The sequence below is a fragment of the Mesocricetus auratus genome, unplaced genomic scaffold (genome assembly GCF_017639785.1).
Source record: "Mesocricetus auratus isolate SY011 unplaced genomic scaffold, BCM_Maur_2.0 Super-Scaffold_100008, whole genome shotgun sequence".
Taxonomy (NCBI): domain Eukaryota; kingdom Metazoa; phylum Chordata; class Mammalia; order Rodentia; family Cricetidae; genus Mesocricetus; species Mesocricetus auratus.
The window spans coordinates 73073747-73095078 of NW_024429192.1; the positions used below are offsets into that span (position 1 = coordinate 73073747).

Here is a 21332-nt window from a genome sequence, read left to right on the forward strand (position 1 = left end):
CTGTTCTTTAGATATCTCTCTTGTATGTGTTCAGACAGCTTTTTTTTTTCTTTCTACTTATAGCCACAAGCTTCTGAGTGAAGATATTTTTTTTAAGTTATTGCTATGTTTAAAATGTAAGCTTTAGCGTTGGTGGCGCATGCCTTTAATCCCAGCACTCGGGAGGCAGAGACGGGTGGATCTCTGTGAGTTCGAGGCCAGCCTGGTCTACAAAGCGAGTTCCAGGACAGCTTCCAAGACAATACAGGGAAACCCTGTCTCGAAAAACAAAAACAAAAAAAATGTAAGCTTTAAAACGAAGTGAGAGACTAAGACCGATTTTAAAAAGCAGTGCTGCGCCTTTAATCCCAGCACTCGGGAGGCAAAGGCAGGTGGAACTGTGAGTTCGAGACCAGCCTGGTCTACAGAGCGAGTGCCAAGACAGCCTCCAAAACAATACAGAGAAACCCTGCCTCGAAAAACAAAAACAAAAAAAGCAGTGCTGTGGCACACCTGTAGTTACTGTTCCAGACTAGCTTGCGTTACAAAGCGAGACCCTGTTCAAAAGCAGGTATAGTGATTGCTGCCCAAGTATGAGGACCTAAATTCGGGTCCCTAGCACCTACATGAGAAGCGGGGAGGAAAGGTGCAGACTCGGGATCTTAGCACAGGGCGGCTGGGAGATGGGAGGATCCTGGGGCTCGCGGGCCTGCCCAGCTAGCAATGAGGAGTGAATGCAGCTCAAAAATTAAAGGGGAGTGAGACCTGACGTCAAGCGCTGGTGACCACACGCACCCGTACACAAATTGTAAAGGTGAGCAGTTCAGGCAGGTTCAAAAAGTCAGGAGCCTTCGGGCGGAACGTAACCGCAGGCCCCGCCCTCTCCGGCGCGCCGGTTCCCATGGCGACCGGGCGCCAGGCTCCCGCAGCGGGTACTGAGCGGCGGCGGCTGCGGCGCCTTCATGAGCGGAGCGGGGGTGGCGGCCGGGGCGCGGCCCCTCAGCTCCGCAGCCCCAGGCTCCCGGGGTGTGTCACGCCCACGCCCGCGCCCTCCGGTCGGCCTGCAGCACGCGGGGGCGCAGCCGGCTCCGCTCGGGCTCAGCGACGCACTGAAGCGGATCCTGGACCTGGAGAAGAGCCTGCAGTTCCTACAGCAGCAGCACTCAGAGACGCTGATCAAACTCCACGAGGAGATCGAGCACCTGAAGCGGGAGAACAAGGGTGAGCCTCTGGGTGCTGGCCGGGCATTTACAGCGCGAAGGCCACGGCTACGGCCATCGACTCTGAACAGTCTCCGGATGCGGGGAAGAACGCGGGCGGCTTCTCTTTAGTAGATCCCGCCGACAGGTTCAGTCCTCCGTGTGGTCCTTTTGTGCCCACCAGCCCAGACAGACGCTGACCCTCCTGTGCACTCTGCCCAGAGCAGGGTATGGCCCACCTAGTTGTTTAAAACCGTTGCGGAAGTTAAACAGCGGAGCAAGTGCTAGTAAATGGTCACTAACTCATACCATACAGATCATATGCAAGAATTGCCTGGATACCGCCCCACATTCCTTCCAGCAGGGGCACCCTTCGTGCTCCCCACCCTGGGGGCTTGGCCTCTCAGAACTTCAGGCCTCTGTGTGACATGACCGTCCTCAGTCTGCCTCACATCTTAGCTAGGGCTCCTCAGCTTCTTCCCACCCTGGGCCTGTGCTCTCTGCCTGGAATGCCGAAGAGCCTCTCATTGGGCACCTTACTACAGTAGGACCCTCTCCTGATGCTTTCCTGAGGCTCTCCCCGTGTCTGAATGACTAGCCCATGTCACACCCCACTAACCCATTGCTAGGGGCTCCTGTCCCTGACTAGCCCAGTGGATAGGCTCCTTGTTGGGGATGACAGGGATCAGCCAGAGCCATTTCTGGCCTGAGATGCCTGAGGTCGAGACTTGTTAAAAGCTGTGGGACCCATGGAAAGAGGCCACATTTCTGTTCTGAGTGGCTGTAGATTTTAGGTGTGATAGTGAGTATTTGCTTGCTTTCAGATCTCCACTACAAGCTAATCATGAATGAGAAGCCTCAGAAAAAAGGTAGGACTCAGCTGCTTGCTGGGAGCGACCACTCGTGCCCCATGTTAACTGCATGCTAACTCGGGGGCGGGGGCACTTGGACACACGCCAGCTACTTTCACTAGCCGCAGCTGGCTTGCTCGCTCTCCGCACCACAGGCATGATGAGGTCTGTGCAGTAGAACAGTAGGGAGGCTGCAGACCCCTGAAATAGGAGGGGCTGTGCAGCCCCCTCTCCTGGACCTCATTGCTCTGGAAGGTTGATGGCTGCAGTGGCGCCTGCCCCTGGATCTCCAGCCTGTGATTCCCTTACACTTGAGTGTCACTTTGGGGACTCTTCCTGCCATCTCCACAGCAACCTTAGGAACCTGAGAACTTCCTCTTGCCCACAGTGGCTTGGTCTTGTTGGTCCTCCAGTGGCACAGCCCAAGAGCATATCAATTGAGTTCCTAGGTTCTCTCCTCTAATAAGCTTTCAGGTCATCTGCTGGTCTGATTGTTAATTGGAAATAGCCCAGGCCTGGCATGCCCAGGCTTGCTCTTGATGAAGACTGCAGACAGCAGTGGTGGGACTCCAGCAGGGCAGCGTGACCTGGCATACGGTTTGAGCCTGCTGCAGCCCAAGTTGGTGGCCCCACCAGTGAAGTTACTAATGGCCCTGTCAGGACATAGAGGTGGCAGTGAGGCTGTTTGGTCCAGGACCTGCCTCAGGGCCAGCTGCTCCTTTGGCCACAGGTCCTCTGCTTTGCAGCTGGCCCTGCAGAAGCCTTTCCAGGGGTGACTGCTCCTGTGGGGGAAATTCATCTAGGTGTGTAGTTACCATAAGGTAGTTGACATGAAACAGCCTTGCTGGGTTTCGGGAGGCCCTGCTTGAGCAGAAGTGGCTTCTCAGGCTGAGCCCTGCTTTTCTCCACAGGCAGCATCTCTACATCCAGCCTTCACTCCAAGTCTGCCTCCAACTCCACTGCATCCGGTGAGCATGGGGCCCATACTGGGCAGCCAGCGGGAGGTGCTGCCTAGAGAGTTGAAAACCCTTCTCTTTGGCAAAGGGGGCAGTCCCAATAGCCTGTGTACAGAAACAGCCAGAAAGGGGCTGTGGGCCAGGAGTCTTTGAGGGGAGGCCGCCCCGTCAGTGTGTCACAGCCAGATGATGTAACAGGCCCACACAGGTAGGGTAGTGAGTGTCATTTACAAAGGAACTCAAGCAACAAGTCCCCAGCCCATCTTCTGGGAGGAGGGTATGTGCTCCACCCACAGCCCCCACCCCTGCCCAGCCTCTTCTTCCATTCACCTCCTAGAGGAGGCTTGATGACTTCACTAGAAGCAGCCCCTGCTGACTAGCAGGTTTTGGAAAATAAACACATACAGGCCAGATCCCAGACCTCTACACTTTCTTCTACCCAAGAGAAGCCAACATCCACCACTGAATTTTCTGGCATGTTTACCAGGTACCACCACAGGCTTCACTCTCTGCAGCCCTCTGGAGAGTGTCTCCTCTCTCTTCAGGACAGCAGAGGGCTTCTTGGGTACATTGATCCTAGAGAGTAGGTCTATGGCTTCCAAGGCCCTTTGTGATGGCCCTGTTGGTGTGCCCTGCAGCTAACTCTCAAGGCAAGACCAGGTCCCAGCCCAGCTCCTTCAAGAAGCAAGAGCTGAAGTCTGACACCCTCCAAAAGACAGATCTCGAAGAGCAGTCACTCAGCAGTGCTGCCCTGTCCAACAGCAGCAAGCTGGACAGAGTCCCCGGGACGCAGGGACAGGCCAAGTAAGGCCTGCTTTGCACCTGAGGACCAGCCCTGCACCCCAGGGCCCCAAACTTACCCTTACTAGGTTTCCCCTTGGGACCATCAGGTTACCTTGTCTCTGTCTCTACAAACCTGACTCCATTATGATGAAAATAGGCTCCAGGGAGCAGGCAGCTGCCAGGCTGCTGTCCACTACTTTCTTCTCTCCTCTGGGGGTCCTGCCGAGACCCCTGACTGACATCACATACAGGGGACCAGTGGAAACCCCTAAATTACTGTTTTCTCAGAGAACAGACAAAATGTGATTTGGCCTCCTAATTAGTTTGCTGGGAGGGGGATGGTATGGGGGACCTGGGTCCTGATGTGCCGTCCTGTCTGGCCTTTCTTTACCTGCCTCTGCCTTCTACGAATGAGAATCACAGGTGTGTACCGCCACACCTGGCTATTAGTTTGTTTTTCCAAGAACACTTGAGTTGGGTCCTTGGGCCTTCAAGGCTGGAGCTGGTGCATTTCTCATCAGTCTGCCTTTGGGAGGCACGGGTTGACAGTACAGAGCAAGACCAAGCTCTGGGACCCCAGTTTCCCCAGAAGTCAGGCTCCTACTTCTCTGAAGCCCCAACTCCTGAATCCACTCTGGGCAAGAAGCAGGCTGGGCGGGTTACCTGGCACTTAGCTGGTTGCCTCCTTGATACAGTGGGAGAAGACAGACCTCGGTCAAAGCTGGCTCCAGAGCACCCTGGCTAGTGGGTCATGGCAATAGGTCTCTACCACACTGGCAAGCATGAGTGCTGCCCCAGGGAGGTTGTGGGTGGGTGGCTAGACCATTCATTCCCACAGGTCGCCTCCGGGCTGCTGTAATGTTTCAGAGACGAGGATGCAGAGGCTTCTAATTCAGGGGCCACGCTGGTGGGGGGCAGCCATGGCCGGCAAGGGACAGGGATGGCCCCCTCACTGAGCCTGCCCCCGCACCTGCGCAAACCCACCACAGTGCAGCAGTGTGAGGTGGTCATCCGTCAGCTGTGGAACGCCAACCTCCTGCAGGCCCAGGAGGTGAGGCCCCGGGCAGGCAGGCACATGACCCTGAATGCCAGTGGCACAGGGCACTGTGTCCACCATGTCTTCCCCTGCCTTTTCAGCTACAGCACCTGAAGTCGCTCCTGGAAGGGACGCAGAGGCCCAAAGCTGCAGCTGAGGAGGCTAGGCTGGGCTCTCCAAAGTGAGTGCCTTGTGCCTGGCGGGTGCCCTGCCCCAGCCCAGAGGAGGTGTGGGCTTCAAGGCTAACTTCCTTTTCCAGGGACCAGGAGTCCATGCAGTTCCCCAAGGTCACCACCAAGGGCCTCTCGAAGAAGTGGTGAGTCCTGGGCACAGGGAGTGGGTGACCCCCAGTTTGATGCTTCAAGGGTCAGGAGGGTAGGGTGTCCAGAGGTAAAGCCAGGCAGGCCCTGCTCCCCATGCAGCCGCTGGTCCAGGGCGCCCGAGGCAGCTGGCAGCCACTTGCCATGGCTGTCCTTTCCTCCACCCAGCCTAATTCTGAGCCCAATGCCTGCGGCAGAGCGGGCCATTCTGCCCGCGCTCAAACAAAGCCTGAAAAACAACTTTGCTGAGCGGCAGAAAAGGCTGCAGGTAGTGCAGAGCCGGCGCCTGCACCGCTCTGTGCTGCTGAACCGGCGCCCGGGAGCCCGGCCGTCCTCTCTCGATGGTGGTTCACAACCCTACTTCTCAGCCACACGAAATCCCAAGACAGACAGAACCCATGACAGATAAAGTATTTGCTCTCAGAACTGAGGAAACTGTCTATTTTCTCTATTATTTTATTACTCCTGCATTTATGCAAAAGCACATTATAAAATGTTACTCTCCTACCTGTTGACTGAAAATAAAAATTGTTTGTCCTAAGCCTCCTTGCTCACAGCTGTCAGGTACCCCTGCTGCTCCGAAAGTGCCTGCATCCAAGGGATGCTGTACACCAGCAGTCTCAATGGCATTCGGGAGCCAGCTGGCTTCATTACTGGACTGGCCTGAAGGCATTACTTCTCAAATAAGACACTGTCCTGTGCTGCCTGGACACCCAATGCCTGGACAACAGTCAGGCTGGGCTGAGCTGCTTGGGGGATGGAGAGCTGTCCTCTCCAGGTCACACTACCTCAGAGCGGCAGCTGCCACCCAGAAGAGGTCAGCCTATGCCTATTCCCGCCCAGCAGCACAGGCCTCACAGCACCACCGCCCACTCCCTGCATTAACATCAGTAGAACTGGACTAAGCCTTGGGCCTGAATCCAGATGCAACGTCAGGAGTGGGTCAAGCCCAAGGCCTCCCACAACAGACAGCACCCGTAACAGTGGACCCAGACTCACAAAGAGTAGATGCGCAGACCCCTGACAAACAGGAATAATAAATTTATTATAAGAATCATATGACAGAGTAGTGCACATATCAAAAGGGAAATTTCTTTTCGTCAGAGCGCCCAGGGTGGCATGTGCCTTATGGCAACAGCACTCTGAAGGAAGCCCATACTCCTGGTGGTGGAGACATTAAGAATGTGGTGTTCTGAGGCTGTGGGTTCCAATGACAGTCATGTCTCAGCACTGAAACAGGGACAGCACCTACCCCAGCTGGCCCCCCCTCCCCACAGCACTCTGGGGAAGTCCTGCTAGTGGCAGGGAACCCGCTGCTGCCTTACTGGCCTTTCCTTCAACTGAAACCTGTGCCCTAGATGCAGAAGTGTCCCCAGGATGTGCCCACATGCCTGTGTCTGTCTAGTGAGGGTTTCCTATGTCCTCCATTCTCCAGACACAAGTACAATGGTATTGTGACACAGAGATGCTTAGATGGACCTGAGTTCTCATGCTACTGAGTATACAGGGAGTCCAAAAGGGCTGCAGGAAGCATGGCTACAGGAAGTGGGGGGGGGGGGGGGGTTGACTTCTGGAAGAAACCATGGAAAAACTTCCTGGGACCATCGCAGGCCCTCATGCAGCCAGCTCCACAGCTATCTGGTCAATACTGCACAAGCATGGGGAACGTCTGGCAGGCCCCTGAGACAGAAAGTAAAAGCAGGAAAGCTAACCTAACCCAGGCCCTAAGAAGTCAACGTGGAGTAACGTCTGGTAGGCGGTGTAAAATCTGCAGCCATTAAGAAGTTCAGGTTCGCTAGGCGGCTGAGAGGCAGGCCTGGTGGATGCTCTGGGCCCAGGTGTTGAGCAGGGCTGTGACTGAGTGCTTGTCAGGGAGCTGCAGCAGCCTGGAGGTCATGCACCGGTGCACTGACTGCAGAAAGGGGTTGGCATCTGCAACACAGCAGCGGCAGTCGTGAGGGCCAAGCCTGGAGAGGCAGCCAGCACCTGAGCCAGCTCTTGTACCCGTCCCCATCGTTCCACAGTGTGGGATCTTCCAGTCACCTTCAATTAGGAACTGGAATTTGTGTGGGGTCTGGAGCCCCAGACAGTTCCTGCTCTGTGCCAGCAGAGCCTCGGGTACTGTTCCCACCCAAGGGCTCTCCCTGGAGCCCTATCACACAGACGGGGCTCCTGCTGGTGGCCCTGGGTTACCCTGTAGAGCTCCAAAGGAGTATCATAAACTTGATTGCTCTCCCCCACTAACAGGTGCCTGGAACTGTAGGCGAAGGGCAGCAAAGGACACAGTGGCTCTTCTAACTCCAGGCAATGCTGTTGAGCGTACCCTGCCCACCAGGGAGACGGGAAGCATCTCTCTGCTGTATAGGGACACTGGATGCCCAGAGATGACCCCTGCCCGCCTTGGGTCGCCAGATGGTTTCTTTAGGTTCACCCACCGTACTGCCACTGATGGTCGATCCACATTGGGCTCTGGGCAGGGTAGTCAGCAGGCACACTGATTTCCAGTGGTGGCACACTAGGGAGGTCCTTGTCATCTGTGACACAAAAACTGCACATATGACCTGGCCAACAGCCTGGCAAGCAGCAACACAACCCTGCCGACCTCAGCCTACTTCCGAAAGGGCTCTCTGCCCTCCACAGGCTCCACTAAAGCCTGATGCAGACCCAGAGACCTGAGGTTCTCAGGCTCTAAACTAGGGAACACCTGTGCAGACAGGACCCTGCCAGTTGTTTCCCCAAGACCTCTAGCAACCACAGCTATGTTTGTGGCTCAGGGGCTGGAGGAGCTGGGGAGCTGGGGCAGGGAGTGAAAAGTGAGGCTAGAGCAGCTGTGTGGCAGGCCATGCAAGCATAGGACAGTCTGCAGGCGCTGCTTGAAGGCCCTGGCGACTGGCCTCCAGCATGGATGGTAAGCCACTCACCCCGCCCCCAGAGACTCACCCAGCTTGCAGATCAAGTGGACAGCGCCGTTGTTGCTACAATGAGAAGGGTCCAAGTTCACCAGGAACTTAGGGTCCAACCTGGCTACTTCACCTTGCAGCACATTGGGAATGCTCTGTCGCTCATCGTCCTCAAATCTGCGCTTCCGGGAACACACCACTGGGGACCTGGAAGAGGGGACTAAAGTAATTATGCAGATGTCACACAGCCTCTGGCCTGCTGCTTATCACTATGCCCAACCTGGGTGTACATACATGATAGGTGGGCCATGGATGGCCATCATGGCTGGCACGAATGTACGGTACAGGGAATGGTTGAAGACAGGTGAACGGATGTTGGCCAGGACTGCATCTAGGAGTGGCTGGCACAAATCCTGCTGTTTGGTTGGAAGAACTGGTGGAGGTGGGGGTGTGGGCTAGAGACAAGACGGGAGACAAGGTCAGTGTCCTGGGCTCAAGGCCTCATCATTCTGAGGGGTCTTCCAGATCCCAGGGTCCTCAACAGCCCCCGCCCTGACGGAGTGCAAACAATGGTGCGGGTTCTGAGCCTATCTCCAACCTTACAGCCTCACTCCCACCCCAGTGCCCTCCCTCCACACAGAGCTGGCAGACAGGATTGGCGGCAGAGAGCGACTTCTCCCCTCCTTGTTCCCCTAGGTAGCATTTCCAGGTCAGGTTCTGTCCTTAACAGCGCTAACCCTGACCAGAAAGACTCCTTCCACAGGACGGGCCCTAGGCTCCACTTACCACCGCCATATCGTTCTTGAGTTTCTCCAGGGCAATCTCACACTTCTGCAGGGTCTTCAGGGGACACCTAAGGAGAGGTGCATGATCTGACACTCTGCTGAAGGACTAGAGCAGGTGACTCTTGGGTGCTGGTTCCGATCACCATCCAGGTAGCCTCTGGGGTCTCTGCCACTGGAAACCATCACAGGAGTCCCAGCCCACTAGCTTCTTCCAGAACAGACCCAGCGATCAGGTCTCAATCTCACCCAGGCCAGCTTTGGCCCTATCTTGGCTCTGGAGGACTGTGTTGCTCCAACAGGCCCACCCGGCAGTGACTATTAGACAGCTAGGAGGACCTCCCAAAGGTGAGCTGAGCTGTGTCACTTCAGTAGGTGTGGAGACACATGCATGTACACAGCCCTGAACATTGGTGTTAACAGCACCTGTGGCTGGTAGGCAGGAGTTGGAAGCCTGGCAGCCAGTGTTCATTTTATAACTAGTGCACACAGCTGCAGCTGGGCCTACAGCCCACGGGGTAAGCGAGACACAGCTGAATGACAAAGGTCACTGGCAAGTCAGGGAGAGTCAAAGGCAGACTCAGCTAGCCTGTCGTGGGTAGGTGAAGGTGGGGCCGCTACAAGCCAGGACCTAGCACAGTGGCCCATGAACTTGGGTATGACAGTCACAGGTGGAAATGTGAGGTCCACGGAGCCTCAAACAGGGTTGAAGGGTGGGTGCTGGGGTGGGCAGGCCAGGGTGAAGTTTTGGCACATACCTACTTGTAAAGCCATCTGTGCTTCAAGTATGGCTCACAGAGCTGCTGGACCCTTTGTTAAAGCCACATTGTCACCAAGTCTTGGGGACTGTCTGTGAGCTGTAGTATAGCACAGTCCTGCCCAGGGCCCTAGAGCAGTGCTCACCGCTTAGAAGGGTCAGTGAGAATGTCCAGCAGGCTCTTCATCTTACTTAGGTCCTTTTTTCTGTCTGGGAAAGAAAGAGGACACTAAGAAGCAACCCTGGAAGTCCTGGTCCCATCCTAGTCTGGGCCAGCCTACCTTCATTCTTGTCAATCTTGTTGATCATGCGTCGCAGGGGCTCAATGTACTTGGACAACTGCTTCAGCTTATCCAGGTACTGCTGCTCTTCAGCCTGGCTGGAGCCAGCTGGGCTCATGACAGAACTGGGGTTCACTGGAGGGGACAGGAGGGGTAAGATGCGTGGCTACAACCTGTGGGGCAGGTGTACAGGTCCGAGGGTCCCATGAGCCCTTTATATCATTTGAGACCTTGGGAGGGGAAGGGGCATTAGGGACCTTGTAGAGCTGTCCAAGCAGCCCAGGTCCCACTTACCAGGGGTGTTTAAAGGTCCAGGAGAGGGGACACTGAAGTTCTGCGGGGTACGTGCTGTCACTGGGCTCTGAGAAGGCTGTGGTGACGGGCTAGGCAGGAAGCTGCTGGGGGATGGGGCAGGGCCGGAGCTGCAGCCGGGTGAATAAAAACAGGTCTGAGCTCAGAACACCAGGCCAGCTCTGAGGCTGGGGCAGAAGAGGGGGCTGTGTGCATCCCCAGCAGCCTACCTGACATTGGAGTTGGGCTGTGAGCCAGGTTGTGGGGATGGCTGTGGGGGAGGGGGCATCGACTGTGGGGTCTGCACCTGCTGGCCCGGTGATGGTGAGGACAGCATGGTGAGGCTGCTTTGGCTGACCTGGAAGTGAGGAGATTTAGCCAGCTTCACGCTACACACAACCTGCCCAAAGCACCCACTGCTTCCATCCCCTTTGCTCTTCAAGATGCTACACACCCAAGCAAAAGCTCACTTCTGGGTGCACACAGCATATGGTATCCAAGGGCTGGAGGAAGGCCAGGTGGGCAGCCTGGCTCCTCAATGGGACAGGAGCATGAGGACTTCAGGGCTCTGGACTGGGATAGCTGTAAGGCCTGCTTCTCAAGTACTGGTGTGTAAGCAGGGAGCCCAGGAAGGCCTTATGCTCGTCACATTCTGCTTAATCTAGGAAACACTTCACCAAGGGTTAGTAAAGGCTGTCCTGGGCTAGCCTAATGACAGTCTCCCTGTATGCCACCATGAGTCTTCTAGTCTGACTCTAGCTCCAAGGACATGGCCTTGGACAAAGTGACTTGCTCTGTGGCTTGTGCGGATACTGCTGTCTCACCTGATCTTACCTGGGGTGAGGTGGCCAAGGAGTCACATGCATATCTCTAAGTGACTACACTGACGCCATAGCACCTCTGGCTAGCCTGGCTGAGCCTACTTGAAGGGATGAGTGACTTGTATCAGAGTGCCCTGGGCCCAGAGCACCTATGGATGGCTTCAGAGGCCTGGCTCTGTCCACAGAGGTGGCTGCCCTCTGCTGTCAATGCACATTTGGACACCAGATACAGGGCGGACTATACCACCACTAGCAGCACCAGGGCCACTGACTTTTATCTAAGAACTGGAAGAAATCACAGAACCAGGCAGAGGCAACAGGATGTACGTGCCCCCACTTTTCAGCAGAGAAGCGTAAGATGCTGCTCACTGTTCTCTTACTATCCTGGGACACCCTGAAGGCCATACCAACTCAAAAGGCCCCCAAACATCCAAGGGAGCACCTGTTACACCCCAGCCAGTCACCATGCACAAGCAACCCCACAGCCTGTAACGTGGCTCACAGGCCAGCCAGTTCATGGACCGGCTCAATCAGCTGCCTCTCCCCATTTACTAGACACTGATGGCCAGCTGGGGCCAACCTTCACATCCTCCCACACCATCTCTGCCACATCACGGTGACGCTGGGTACAGAGTACTATCCAAGAACAGGGTCTTAAGTTCTCAACTGGAAATAGGTGCAGATCCAACAAGGAAAATGATTCCTGCTCACCCCACACTGGCCAGGCCAAGGACAGCATGGGGCCTGGCAGAATAGCCTGCTCTGCCATCTCAGAACCACTGACTAAGCTCACAAGCCCAAATTTAGTTCCTAGAACCCACCTGGAGCAGCTCACAACCACATATAATTCCATCTCCAGAGGACACAATGCCGCCTTCTGGTTTCTGTGGGCACTGTCCTCACATGTACAAACTCCCACATAGATACACACACAAACACATAATTAAAAATAAAATCTCCCTCCAAAACCACAGAGAAACCCTGTCTTGAAAAAAACAAACAACAACAAAAAAAAATGTCAAAAAAGTGTCCCAGACAATGCTATCACGCTGTGACCAAGAAACTCTTGCCCAGTGGAGAGCAGGAGAGCAAATTCAGGCTGCTGGACAGTCACCCCAGTCTTCCTCTGAGAAGAGATTCACCCTGACTTAAGGAGGTCAGAGGTGGGCTGGGTGGACAATGTGAGGTCTCTTATGAGCATCCAGCATTAGGAATCCATGGACACCGGAGGCACATGTTACACAGACCATAAAACCTGCTTGGAGTCAACCCGTGTCCTATCAAAGACCTAGAAACATACAGTTCCATGCAGACTACAGATGGTACAAAAAAGACTGTGGTCCAAGTCCTTCCCTGTTGGTCAGGCCTTTGCTACAGTGGGTTACTGCCCCTCCCTCACAGGTTCCCAGGAGACCCTGGAACCCCTTCTCATTCTCTGTGCCATCTGCCTACACATTTGATACTGGCTGCAGCAGCTTCCTTGGCCACAGTTTAAAGCTCAGGCGTATTATATGGGACAGTTAGGCACACAGAGAGATACAAGACTGAGCAGGGCCACGAAGTAGAAAGAAACCTCACAGTTCATGTCCCACGGTAACACCCACACTTGGGTAAAGGATACAAGCTTTGACACCCTCTGCCCTTGCTGAGGACATAGCAGAGATCAAAGCAGTAGTCCCAAGATATGATGCAGTAGTTAAGAAATGAAGAAGCAATAATCAGCAGAGTATGGGGGACAGAGAAGCCTCCAGTGTAGGGAAAAACCCCAGGACCCAGCCAAAGGGGCATGCCTGTGGAGACAAGCGGGTCTCTCCTGGCCAAGTGGTGATGGCACATGCCTGTAATCCCAACACTCGGGAGGCAGAGGCAGGCCTAATCTACAGAGCTAGTTCCAGGACAGCTAGAGCTACTACACAGAGAAACCCTGTTTCAAAAAACAAAACAAACAAACAAACAAACAAGGGTCTCTCCCCTATTGGGACTCCCTGGATTTCTAACAGGAAGGAAAACAAACCAAGGGTACCTTTCAGGTCCATGATCTGGAAATCCAGCCCCCTAGAAAAACCTTCTAGGAGTCAGTGTCACGCTGCTCAAGTCCTAGTCATCACAGACACTCCTGGTACAAGAAGCAGTGTAAAGACTATCTCTAACCAGAGTCACTGAGCAAGGAGCAGAGGTATGGGGAAGAGCCACAGCTGGGGAGGGAGGCTACTCCAAAGGGCCACAGAGAAACTCCAGACAGGATGGCACTGTGGTTCTGTTCCTCTCTGGACCTTATATCTGCCTAGCACTTAAAACTGCCCTTGCTCCTGACCCAGAGAACCAAGGAACACTCTTGTCATGGTACTGTCTGCTTACATTCACCATGTGTCACAGACAGGCAGTGTGGATGCTGCTGTCCTGGCCCTTGGGAATGTGGGAAGGGCCAGAATCAGACAGCTGTACTCCCTTAAGTATTCTCAGGGCCTTTATCTTCTGAGCAGGCAAGCAAAAATGAATGTGCTTTAAGGACCATGGTGGCGCACGCCTTTAATCCCAACACACACCCTCGAAATGTTGGGGACTTTGTTTCTCACAGTCTTCTGTGCTGGTAAGTCATTTGTCCCCACATTTCCACCCGATTCTGAGAACCCAATGTATACTGAGCTAGAGGTCTCTGCACCTTCTTTGGAGGAAGCTACACAACTGTCCCATGTCTGACTATGTGGGGGAATGATCCTGCATGTGGGCCCTTAGGCAAGGGCAGCGACTCCATCTGCTAGAATGATAGATGCGCTTTCCTGTGTAGGAAAAGGAATTCTAAAGTTCTTTTAGTGATCAGGCTTTTTACGATAAACTTGCTAAAATGGAAAGCCCTGTAATGAAAGAGCATTAACACCAGCCTACCCTCATAATCTGCAAAGAAGGTAGACTCATGGAATGCTGTTAAGCAAATGAATACACTGTGGTGGGGGAATGTGAGTCCAAATTGCATATGGTAGTGTACAGCGCATTTCCATGACATCATCAAGTGCACAGAATGTGGTCCACAGTTTCTATGTGGCAATGACTCACTCCTCCCAGCAAACTCTAGAGTATTTTGGCCCAGCAAAATGTTTGCCCATGATAGTTGTCTGCAGTAATCTGGACCACACAACTCAACAGCAGTGAGTACTTAAAATGTGACTGGTACTACTGAGGACGGGATGCTTGGTTGGAACGTAACAGCCCCACACAGTGCTACAGTATCAGACAGCAGAACCTAGGTTTGCTTCAAACTCATTTCAGGAGTTCTAGAATTACTGCCACACTCAATTTTATACATAAAGCTTAGTGATCAAACCCAGAGCCTTGTACATGCTAGGCAAGTACTTTGCCAACTTGACTACATCCCTGGCCTATGTCTTCTGTTTTATTTTACCATGAAAACAGAAGCAGTATGACAATTTTACAGTAAAGAAAAAGCCCCTGAAGAGACATCAGCAAGAGTTAAGCATGGTGATATGCCTTTAGTCCCAGAACTCGGAAGGCAGAAGCAGAGGCAGGCAGAGGCAGGCAGAGGCAGGCAGATCTCTTGAGTTCCAGGACAGCCAATGTTACACAGAGGCACCTAGTAGGTAGCTACAAAGGCTACCCTATCTCAAAAGAAGGAAAGAGAGAAAGACCGACCAGTAGGGCGTGGCCTCAAACAAAATGCAGCCCTTGCTTTCTTGCTTTGAAAGCCACCAGGAAGGAAGTCACTGACAGTGAAAGGAGGCCTGTTTCACGGAGATGCTCAGAGGAACCCGAGTTTGGGCCGATCTGTAAATACCTGTGCTGTGGGCTGTCCGCCCACACAGACGGAGCTTGACGGGCCAGCAGACATGGTGGAGGTGGGCGGGAACCGGGCTCTTACGTGCATCCCGCCTTGGGCCAAGGCTTCAGCAATCATCTTTGAGGATAGAGGGACAACAGACAAGGTAATTGCAACAAGAACTGCAGTGCATGGCAGGTGAGGGTGTGTGCAGCCTCGTGGAGTGGAGTGGCCTCAGAGGTGAGGCCCCTTCAAATGACACAGATGTGCAGGGATGCTCGAGGACATGTTCAAGCACATATCCTTAGGCTCGGGGTACAGCCTGAGCACCGGAAGTCAAGAGGTACCAAGAGTGTAGCCAGAATTCACAGTGCTTGTCCTGAACACACCTCTGAGCTGTAGAGAGAACATGCCCTAAGGCCTGGACAGTGTCAAAGCCAGACTGTTCAGGTGGCAATTTAGGAAGACCTAGTTCTTGGGACAAACTTGGAAATGTCTCTGAAGCAGCAGCCTGCTCATCACACCATCCTCTTAGAAGTGCACCTGGAGGCCAAGGCAAACGGATCTATCTAGCCTCCTGGGGACACTGATTCTGGAAGTGTGGAGGATGGGGGGTGGGTGGCAGGAGAGTCTGGGGTTCTCCTAAGGGGCTTCCTCACAAATGATGAAGGGCTCTCCACAGGGACATAAAAACAGCCCCAGAGTCAGGAGCTTCAAGGCCAACAGAGACCTTTCCCTGGGTCAACTTCTGTTTCTTGGTTCATACAGCCAGCCAAGGTCAGGCTATCACTGTCATGGCTTTCGGGCTGGCTGTCCTTACTCTGTGCTCTGAGGTAGGGATGGAACCCAACCTAACTCCTAGAAAGCAAGGCCTACATGCACTCAGCATGTCACAAACTAGAACAAAATAACACAACCTGGTACAGAAAGCAGGACCTACCCACCAAACAAAACAAACCCAATGACGTGAGATGATCACTTCGATCCAGGAGTTAAGAGATTAACAGGGGCAATGTGGTAAGACCCCACTTCAAAAAAGCAAACCATTGAGTCCCGGGAAGCTATGAGTTGAGCTACCAGAGCAGGATGGTATTGGAAATTACTCAATCTGCGCAGCAAAGGCAGCTAGAGACAGGGCTCCAGGACAGGCCTCTGAGGGCCCCATGGCATCACACAAAGGATGCATGCTCACACACAGGAGGTGCATGCAGCAAGCACCACAGAAGATTCCAAAGAGAGCATCCCAAGAGCCAAGAAAGGCACAACCCTCACCACTCCTGCAGTAAACAAACCTGTTGTCCTGATGGTGGCTGTCAAACAGCCCATCCCTCAACGGGTTACTGGCAGTCACAAAGAGGGCTAGATGTTCAAGGGCCCTCTGCCTACCCTGGTAGAGCCTATACCAGTGCCAGGGTGACAGGTATGGTGATTTGTGTGGTGATGGTAGTACAGGACACCTGATGAGGAGGAGATAAAGGTAATTTATTTCAGGGTTCTTGATAGAATCGGTGGTCACTCAGGAAGGTTCATTCACAACTGGTGGCTGCAATACTCCTTCCAAATGACAGAGCATCCAGAAGAAAACCATGTGAGGTGAGAGGTACCACTTGTCTCCAGAAACAAGAAAAGCCACAGAGAAGGAAACACTATGGACCCTCTGGCTGTTTTTCCTATTTATTTACTAAAGATTTATCTTACATTTATGAGTTTGCCTATGACTATATTGTACCATGTGCATGCCTAGTACCTACAGAGGTCAGAAAAGGGCACTGGATTCCCTGAAACTGGAGCTACAGATGTTTGGAAGCCACCATGTGGGTGCTGGAACTGAACCCATAGTCTCTGGGTTCTTAACCTCCAAGCTGTCTCTCCAGATCAGTTTAGTTTATTTTTAGGATTTCTTTAATTTCCCATGTCTGAGTGCTCTGCCTGCATGTATTTCTGTGCACTATGAACGTGCAATATTTTTGGAGGGCAGAAGAGAGAGTTAGGTACACATGCTGTAAGCTACCACATGGGTGCTGGGAACCAAACCTGGGTCCTTATCAACAGCCAGTGCTCTTACGTTCTGTACATTCTCTCCAGGTCCTGACAGTTTTCTTTATGAAGAACTTCTGACCAGGAAAGCTCATTTTCTTCCAGGCAAAATCCCAGGGGAAAGCACCGTAAATGTTTATAGGATCAGATGACCAGCTACCAAGTACAACCTTTCTCTACTTCTCAATATACTGCAAAGGAGAGACCAGAGCAGCCAGCCTAGTTCCCAGCTGTAGCCACTGTACAGGAAGGCTGAGGGACACAGGGACCCTTTGGGTCAAGGTTCAGTCAAAGATCAATTCTAAGTCCGCTGTACTGTGTGTGGACATATGACAGATGTCTGTCTTGGCTGGCAATTCTGTCACCTAAGTTATTGCTCAGTTGTGTGTTACCAGAACAGAAAGTGAATGCATTAGGAAAATAAAGACATACTCTACTCTGGTTTTACTGCTGGAGCCCAGTAAATTCTACTGAAGGTGATTTCATCTCTATCGGCAACATGAACACCATCAGATAAGAGCCGGGTAAAAAAACAGCGCAGGGCTACTGATCCTTCTAGAACATTCACTCCAGGCAAAGAGCTCTACTACCATCACCACACAAATCACCATGGCACTGGTATAGGCTCTACCAGGATACCCTTGCTACCGAGAGCATACTTCAGGAATGAATGCCGACAACTTCACAGGGTTGGCTACTGGCCTATTTTGTGGCATGTGGTAGTTCACACACAAACCTGAGACATGTGGTTTCTTCGTCCAGGCAGAGTACATGGGCACCAGGTAGGAAACCCTGTCTTTGAGCTCCTAGTTAATCAGATAGCTGGCCATGCTGTGCGAAAGCCCTCAAAGCCACCTGTGCCCACTCCTGAGAAGCTACAAAAACTGTCTTGAACCCAACCACACACTGTAAAATCACTTCAAGATCCAAAAACAAGGCAATACTTGACAACAGCAGTAAGGATAGCTTCACTTCAATAAGGCTGCCCAGCAATCTCTGCCCGCAGAGGGCGCTCTCTGATCTCCAATCACAAGCCTTAGAAACTTAGTTGTGGTCTGAGGCTCAGTGGCGGAGAACTTGCTCACCATGTCCACAAGTTTCTTTTTGTTTTTTTGAGACAGGGTTTCTCTGTGTAGCCTGGCTGTCCTGGAACTCACTCTGTGGACCAGGCCAGTCTTGAACTCCGAGACATACGTGCCTCTGCCTCCTGAGTGCTGGAGTTAAATAGCTACCACATGAAGATACTTTTTAAAACTTTATTTTTATAATATGAGCATTAGTGTTTTGCCTGCATGTAAATAATTGTTAGAGTATAGGGGCCCCTGGAACTGGAACAGTTGTGAGCTGCCACGTGGGTTCTGGGAATTGGACCTGGAAAAGCAGTCGGTGCTCTTAACCACTGTGCCATCATCTCTCCAGCCCCTAAACAAATGTTGTTAAAGCTCATTTCTCAGGTTAGTACTACTGGAAGGGATAAGACCTTTACTTTAGGTCAGTGTAGAAGTGATAGTGTTAACTGTCAACTTGTCTTTTGAATCACGCAGGAGACAAGTTCCCAGCATCCCTTTGATGGATCACCTTAACTACCCTAACCAAGGTGCATGACTCCACTCCTGAGGCTGGGCCTGAACTATGCAACAAGAGAAGGTAACCTGAGTACAAGCATCCACTGCTCTCTACTTTTTGTTTTGTTTCTCTATGTGGCTGGAATATGTCTGGAACTTGCTATGTAGACCAGGCTGGCCTTGAACTTGGGGATCTGCAGGCCTCTTCTCCCAGAGTGGTGGGTTAAAGTGTGCACCACCACTCCTGGCTGCTCTTTGCCTCAAGCTTCTGCAACCTTGACTCCTACCATAATGAACTGGACCGTGAACTGTGAGCCAGAAAAACTCCTCAAATTTCTTTTGTCAGAGTAGTTCACTACAGCAACAGGAAAAGTAACTACTAAAGGATATGACTACAGAAACTGCAGCGTGGGTCCCTCTTCCTCTCTTTCACGTCCCAGTTGCCCTAAGTGGCAGCTTCCATCTACCACATGCTCCCTGTCATGAGGCATTGTCCCAACAAGGGCCCCAAAGCAATAGTCAAGCAGCTGCAGGGGGAATCTTCCACGTCTGGGAGCCAAAACGACCCTTCCTTCTGCACCCCATCACCTGGAGCTCTTTCCACACCATGTGGAAACAGGACATAGAAACTGCTGGGATACAGACGATGGCGTGCTCACCTAGCACGCACAAAGCCCTGGCTCTACAACACTGCGTCCACTGAGTGCTGTGCACGCCTGTGACCTACACTCACAGGTGGAGAAAGGATGAGCCACTCAAGGTCAGCCAGGTGTTCCTGAGGCAAGTCCAGATAAAAACCCTGCATAGACAACACAAGTTCAGTGACGTGGAAACACCAGAACTGCAGTCACCGCTTCTTGCTCTGGTGCTTCTCTTCCCCTCTCTCCCTCTCTCCCCTTCCCCTTCTTCTCCCATCCCCCCCCCACTTCCTGCAGTTATCACCCTTTCTGTTTTGTTAAGGTTCATAAATAAGAGTACTACAGCCCTTTTCCTGACACCGAGGCAACATGAATTTCAAAGAAGCCATGATTCCAGGGCCCTTCTCTTCAGAAGGACCTATCATGCCCAAGCCACCTAGCCATGCTCCTCTCCCCTATACTTCAGAAAAATGCAAGGAGACCAGTCACCAGCCCACACTGAGAACTGTGCGAGGTAGGTAAATGCAGAAGGCGGGAGAAGGGCAAAGGGGAGTAAATAGCAAGACACAGCGGCCCCATAGGAGAGCGGGAAGACAAGGGAGGAGGGAGGCAAATACAGAAGTAGATAGGGAGTTATATGAAATAACAGTAAGGATGTTTGAAAAGACACAGAGAACCATTTACCCAAATAAATAAACAACCTACAAGTTAATCCCATGTATAGATATGCGAATATAAAATCTCTCTCTCTCCCTCCCTCCCTCCCTCCCTCCCCCCCTCTCTCTCTCTCTCACACACACACACACACACACACACACACACACACACACACACACACACACACACACACACTTTAATGAATGAACTTTTCTTATCAGGGCTGGCAGTGCTCCCTTTAGTCCCAAAGACCACATTAACAAAACCCCATAGTAGACATGAGAAGGCCTCTTTTGAGTGTTGGCCAGGGCTGTCCAAGAGATTCCCAAACATACAGTCTACTGCTGTTGCCCTTGATTACCTCCCCCATAGGTGGAAAACAAGTGTCTATTGCTGAAGACACCATGGAGTTCAGAAACAGAGCCCACAGACCTCGGAACTGGAAATGACCCAAATACCACCTCCTTGTGGACTAGCTTTCGTGGTACCAGAAAGAGGAAGGCAACCAACGGCCCTACCCAGCTATGATGTCTATGAACCACATCAATGACTAGTGTGGCAGGGTAGCTCTGAGAGGTGTGCAGTAACGGCACACATACGACAGTAACCAACAGCTTTGTAATTGGACATAAGACCGACTTAACGAGAAGGAGATTAAGCCTGGTACTGGAAACCTAGCCAACTACTTCAGTACTAGTGTAGTAGTTTTCAACTCTCATTTAGAAAACTTCTCTTTGCAACAGACAGAGATCATTACAGAAAACAACAGCTAATCGATACGCAGAATTATGAAGCCCAGTCCCAGTGGATACATCTACAAAACTCTCCCTCACCTAAGGGTAAGAGAACATTTCAGAAGAGGGGCACAAAGATTGTAAGAGCCAAAGGATCAGGGAGTTTGCTGTGAGTTTGTCTCCTACTAACATCAGAAACTACATCCATAAAGTCTTACCAACAAGACTGCCCAAAAAATGTGAGTTGGACAAGATGACACCAGTGGACATGCCCAAGTGGACAAGAAAAGCTATGAGGCCTCCACCTATGTAGAGGCCATTGAAGAAAGCCGGGAGCATGAGCAGTGGCCTCCCCAGGCAAAAGCACATCAACTGGATGCTGAGTGCTAAATGATCAGCTCCCAAAAATGCATACATTATATGGACTGAATAGGTTAGACTTAGAAATATAATTTCTACACATACATTTAGACATATGCATATAATAACAGTTTTTTAAAAAAGAGGTTATAATAACATTGTTCTCAAAAAGAAAGAAAATCAGCAGTGGCAGGATTGACTCAAGACATCACATTTGGACTAAAGAGCACAGTGCACTAGAAACGCAGGCCAGAGAAGGCATTGAAGCCGGCACCAAAGCACTGACAGCACAGTCCTAAAAACCAATTCCATGAGGAAATAAACCAGAACAGCCACCACCCTGTCAACCACCAGGTAAGACAATTTCTCATTGTTCCACCTGAACAGGAAGGACCTATGCCTACCTTAAACTGCACCTGCCACTCATCTCCCACTGGGGTAGCAGGGACACTGACAAGAGCTGTGTGTTCCAGGTGACTCTGACAGCTGGCCACACTCCCGCAGTAGCAAGGCAGGGGCAAGGGACTGAAGGGAGCCGTGTGTGCACTCACACGGAGGCTTGCTGGGGACCACTAAGCACACATGACCACACCTGCTTCTGATGGCCGACAAG

At 52.2% G+C, this 21332-nt stretch overlaps 2 protein-coding genes across 9 annotated transcripts in view; one reads left to right on the forward strand and one right to left on the reverse strand.

The window, feature by feature from the left end:
- Positions 1 to 879: 879 nt before the first annotated feature.
- On the forward strand, positions 880 to 5665 carry Ccdc74b (coiled-coil domain containing 74B). Its single transcript, XM_005077547.4, has 8 exons — positions 880 to 1200; positions 2003 to 2047; positions 2941 to 2997; positions 3624 to 3789; positions 4636 to 4819; positions 4906 to 4985; positions 5064 to 5120; positions 5293 to 5665. Exons 1-8 carry the CDS (start codon positions 942 to 944, stop codon positions 5531 to 5533), a joined length of 1089 nt encoding a protein of 362 aa, XP_005077604.1. The 5' UTR covers positions 880 to 941; the 3' UTR covers positions 5534 to 5665.
- Positions 5666 to 6150: 485 nt separating this feature from the next.
- The window catches only part of Med15 (mediator complex subunit 15), a 59868-nt gene continuing 44686 nt past the window's right edge, over positions 6151 to 21332 (reverse strand). For 6 of the 8 annotated variants that reach the window (XM_021231495.2, XM_005077543.4, XM_040751159.1 and 3 more), the window contains 10 exons: positions 14747 to 14866; positions 10366 to 10493; positions 10139 to 10266; positions 9845 to 9979; positions 9710 to 9773; positions 8811 to 8877; positions 8319 to 8479; positions 8065 to 8231; positions 7560 to 7658; positions 6151 to 7056 (listed from right to left, as the gene is read on the reverse strand). In XM_021231495.2, the coding sequence (XP_021087154.1) occupies positions 6920 to 7056; positions 7560 to 7658; positions 8065 to 8231; positions 8319 to 8479; positions 8811 to 8877; positions 9710 to 9773; positions 9845 to 9979; positions 10139 to 10266; positions 10366 to 10493; positions 14747 to 14866 (1206 nt within the window). In that variant the 3' untranslated portion in view covers positions 6151 to 6919. The remainder of the gene's footprint in view (positions 7057 to 7559; positions 7659 to 8064; positions 8232 to 8318; positions 8480 to 8810; positions 8878 to 9709; positions 9774 to 9844; positions 9980 to 10138; positions 10267 to 10365; positions 10494 to 14746; positions 14867 to 21332) is intronic. The other 2 variants (XM_013118710.3, XM_005077545.4) reach the window with 1 other exon arrangement.

What these genes read in the sequence shown, in the direction of transcription:
- Ccdc74b (XM_005077547.4), top strand. Translation starts at nt 942, where the DNA reads ATGAGCGGAGCGGGGGTGGCGGCCGGGGCGCGGCCCCTCAGCTCCGCA. An exon ending in TGAGAAGCCTCAGAAAAAAG is followed by an intron (nt 2,048 to 2,940) that starts GTAGGACTCAGC and finishes TTTTCTCCACAG; the next exon opens with GCAGCATCTCTACATCCAGC. An exon ending in ACCTCCTGCAGGCCCAGGAG is followed by an intron (nt 4,820 to 4,905) that starts GTGAGGCCCCGG and finishes CTGCCTTTTCAG; the next exon opens with CTACAGCACCTGAAGTCGCT.